Genomic DNA, 4,717 nt, shown 5'->3' on the forward strand with positions numbered 1-4,717 from the left:
TCGGTACATATATATAGCCTAAAAACATATAAATAGATACAAAGGCATATAAACCATGTAGAGGGGTATAAATAGTGTGATTATTGAATATCTACTTATAATTATATATGTAGTTGTATAATAAAAGTAACTAACACAATGAAAAGAAAGAAAAAAAAAAAAAAAAAAAAAAACTACTCAATAATTCTAATTCTCCTCCTCCTCCTCCTCAGGATTAGCCTCACTAAACCCAACACTAAACTCGTAAACATGAATTCCCCTAATTTTTATTTCTTTCAATCAAAACCCTAGTTTCATCTTCTAAACAGTACACCTGAATTAAAATCACAAACACCATCTGAATTAATTATTTAATTATAAGTCATAAATACGATATATCAAACTTCATGTAAGTCAATTAGATACTACTCTGTCAGTACTGATGTTTTTCTCACCTGCATTTTTTTATCATATTTATTAGGGTTTATGTATAGATATGATAGTACTAATATATATCTACATCTGTATAATCACAGCTAATTTCTTCAATTATACACGCCATGATCTGTGAATAGTTGTTAATTGCTTTAATTGATAATCGGGGTAATTGTATGAGCAATTTAGGTCAAAATGTTGAGTGCTTAGTGATACGGTAATGGTGAACATTTAATTAGGGTTTGTTTGATTGTGTGAACGATGTCGTTTAAGAGTATAATTCAGGATATGAAGGGAGAGTTTGGGAGTATTTCGCGAAAAGGTTTCGGATTGAGATCGAGATCACAACGAATGGTCGAGGATAAATCGGCGGTGATTATTGATGCGTTGAAGCAAAGTTGTTGGGCGAATATGCCGCCTGAGCTGCTACGTGACGTTTTGATGAGGATTGAGGCGTCGGAGTGTACTTGGCCTTTAAGGAAGAATGTGGTTTCGTGTGCTGGTGTTTGTCGAAATTGGAGAGAAATTATGAAAGAGATTGTTAAGAATCCAGAAGATTCGGGCAAATTGACGTTCCCAATTTCGTTGAAGCAGGTTTGTTATGTTTTCGTTGGTGTTAAATATAGCTGCGTTTGTTCATTTGTTTTGATATTTTACTTGTTGACAAAGTTTGAAGCATTGTATGATTGTATCTGATATACAACCTTTACATGGTTTAACTATAAAGAAGGATGGTACCACTTAGAAGAACAAAGTCAGCCAGAAAATGAATAACATAGATAAAAATGTCATGTTAGATTCTTTTGGTTGATAAAGCATACAGTCTTAAAAGGGGGGCTTAATACCTCGTTACCCAACTTTTCATGGTATATAATGTTTTCTTCCGCTGTTTGAGAATCAAGCATTTGAAGTAACTCGTAAAAAACATTTGTTTTCCCATTTTTGTCTTCTTTACTCTCTTGAAAAAGAATCAGTTGATGTTGTTAATGGTTTAGTTCATATGCTAATGCTTTTGCATTCGCCTTTTCATTATTTTGGATTGTGAGACTAAGATGAAAACCTAGGTAAATGGATCCCCAATTCACACAGTTTTTTGTTTCCCTTGTTAGTTGTGTTTGTATATGTAGTTAAATAAGTAGTTCACGTTATCTGGTATGTGGACTTTTTATGTTAGTGTGTGTGTAGAGGTGTAAATCCAATATGGTAATTGAAGTTAGGCCAAACACCACTTTATTGTTTTCATTATTTTATATATGGATTGAACTCTTTTATTTAGATACACTATAAAGGTAAACTGTCCGAGCATATTTTTTTTATTAAACGTCACTTTAAATTGTTGATTGCTTATTTCTAGCCGGGTTCAAGGGGATCTCTAATACAATGCTTTATTAAACGGAACCGAAGTGCTCAAACATATCATCTCTACCTCAGTTTGAATCAAGGTATGGTGCTACTCACTTCTTGGTCCTTACGTCATTACATTTATCTCTTATGTAATTTGTTGTACGCGATCTCATCTTTGTTCTAATGGCATCTCAAATCAAGTTATTGAGTTGCAGATATAGCATGCTCCAGTTTTAATGTTTATAGTCTCAAATGCTTGCCAGTTTTAAAGGACACTTTCAGTGGTCTACTATGAAACTTCACTAATATAATACGAGTATTATGTAAGACTAATCCTTTATAATGACTCGTTGGCAGCATCAAATGACGATGGGAAGTTTCTTCTTGCTGCTAAAAAATGTAGACGTGCTACATGCACGGATTATATTATTTCTCTAAACACTGAGGACGTATCGAAAGGCAGCAGCACTTACATAGGAAAGTTGAGGTAAGCAGTAAGCTAATCATGAACACACAAATCAATTGTTTATTTAACAATATTCTTACTGAATTACTACAACAGATCAAACTTCCTTGGAACAAAATTCACGGTCTATGATGCACAACCACCAAATGGCGGAGCATTAGCAACAAAATGCCGTTCATTCAGGCCCGGTAGTATGAAACGAGTGTCGCCAAAGGTTCCTGCTGGAAATTACCCAGTTTCCCAAATTTCCTATGAGCTGAATGTCTTGGGTTCCAGGTATAATATGGGTCCTAAACCATGTGCTGTATGTATTGTATGTTACTATGATATTGTTTGGACTAAGAAACACAAATACCACAATAAGTTATTGATAGTACATTGCTATGCTTCTTACGGTATTTTCGATGGGAGATGTGTCGAAATGGGCAGGTAGGGCAACTAGGTCAAAAAATATACATTAGGGAGTCAACAAAAAACCGAATTGACCCAATTCAGGGTTTGTGTTATTTTTAGCAGGTAAAAAATCACTTAACTTGTAATCGAATGTTTATAGTGTCCTAGATCGTTTTGTAGGCAGGTTTGGCCTAACCTGGCCCGCTTTTACCAGTACATAAAATAACTGGGTTGTCCTTAAGTCAAATTTGACCCATGACCCTACCTGTTCGTTTTGGCACGCCAAAAGATAAAATCAGAGTGTGTGAACATCTAGTCCTTTTTATTTTTCAGTGTTTAGAAAACTAATTCTGTATACAGAGGTCCAAGACGTATGCAATGTGTGATGAATGCAATTCCTGCAAGTGCTATGGAACCCGGAGGGATAGCTCCGACCCAAACCGAATTCCAGCTCAGCAAAACGGATTCCTTTTCATCTCTCCCGTTTTTCAGATCAAAATCTGCACGTATCGATAATTCTCCATTGCAATCATCATTATCTACCGAGAACGGATCAGTGTTAATGTTGAAGAATAAGGCGCCTAGGTGGCACGAACAACTCCAATGCTGGTGCCTAAACTTCAACGGGCGGGTCACAGTTGCTTCAGTTAAAAACTTTCAGCTCGTTGCTTCTCGAGAAAATGATAATAATGAAGATGTGATTATTCAATTTGGTAAAGTTGGAAAAGATGTATTCACGATGGATTATAAGTATCCGATATCAGCATTTCAAGCATTTGCGATCTGTCTTAGCAGCTTCGACACCAAAATCGCCTGTGAATGATCAACAAACTGGTATGTTGCTTGCTGTTGTACCTAAACTATGTTCAGAGATCTTTTGTTAGTTTATTTTTGAAGTGAAAAAATGGGTTGGGTGGGTTTACTCAAAACCGGTATACGTTTTATGTGGGTCAAAACAGATTCTGTTCGAAAAATATTTTTTAATCCTTTTAAAATAAATAACGCGTCCAGATACAATATTTTAAATAAACTAATGAAGGTTCGATGCATTTTCCGTACCTGCTTTCTATACCCATTAGTTATAAATTGACCCGTTCGGATGATATAAATATTAAAATATGGTCAAGAGGCCACTTGAGTTTATAGTTTGTTTTCTAGACCACTTCTATTTATATTTGAGAATGATATTGCAAGTCACTCTAATTTATATGCTGTTCACTTTATACCAAATTCGCCGAAAAAGTCAAAAGAGAAATGTATAAAAACACAAATAATGATGTATTTCTTGAAAACATTATTTGTATCACTCCTACTGTTTTTCAGATACACAAGCATTTGCTTTATTTTACATTGTTGATGAGTTTTTGTGCATGGTTTGGTATAACATTAACAAAATACGTATTTGAGTGGCCTACAAAATCATTTAAAGTATGGATGGCTTACAAAAAACAAATTGATAAACTTATGCGGCGTCCTTATATATAATCCCTTCATATTAATATTAATTAATAATTAATAATTAATATAATACATTTCTAATGTTCTTAATGATATAAATCTATAAATGTTGTTTAACTTGCATGCAGGCGTGAGAATATAAATGTTGTGTAACTTGTATGCAGGTTTGAGAAGCTGCAATGCTGTTTTTAAGTCATCTGCAGTATAATCTTGCCTAATGTTCATTTGTTTTTCCTGTATGTTTTCTTTGTTGTGTGATTTAAAAGATTGTTGAGAAAATGCAACTCAGATTTGTCAGTAATTTTAGAGTTTGTAATTTAATCTCTTATTGCCATAATACCAAATTGATCCACAAGCTCATTACTACTATACATAGTATTTTGTAGTGATAGTATATTGATTGAAAGTACATTTGTTTAATGTGTTAATGAATAATGAATCCTTAAGGTAAGAATTGTCTTAAAAGAATCATATTTAAAATCAATTCACGGCTTAGTTATTGATTTGACAACAACGTGAATTTATTGGTTACTTAATTGACTATTAGAGTCTAAATTAAATTTAAGGTAGAATTTAAAATTCATGAAAATTTGATTTTACTATTTTGATGGCGTCTAAATTTATTCTACTTTTTTTAAAAAA

General features: G+C 33.5%; 1 protein-coding gene across 1 annotated transcript; it reads left to right on the forward strand.

Moving 5' to 3' along the window:
• Nucleotides 1-628: 628 nt before the first annotated feature.
• On the forward strand, nt 629-4,428 carry LOC139877632 (tubby-like F-box protein 3). The gene is made up of 6 exons (XM_071865057.1): nt 629-1,008; nt 1,769-1,886; nt 2,116-2,245; nt 2,321-2,500; nt 2,978-3,451; nt 4,240-4,428. Exons 1-5 carry the CDS (start codon nt 676-678, stop codon nt 3,438-3,440), a joined length of 1,224 nt encoding a protein of 407 aa, XP_071721158.1. The 5' UTR covers nt 629-675; the 3' UTR covers nt 3,441-3,451; nt 4,240-4,428.
• Nucleotides 4,429-4,717: the final 289 nt, after the last annotated feature.

This window comes from Rutidosis leptorrhynchoides, chromosome 11, assembly GCF_046630445.1.
Source record: "Rutidosis leptorrhynchoides isolate AG116_Rl617_1_P2 chromosome 11, CSIRO_AGI_Rlap_v1, whole genome shotgun sequence".
NCBI lineage: Eukaryota > Viridiplantae > Streptophyta > Magnoliopsida > Asterales > Asteraceae > Rutidosis > Rutidosis leptorrhynchoides.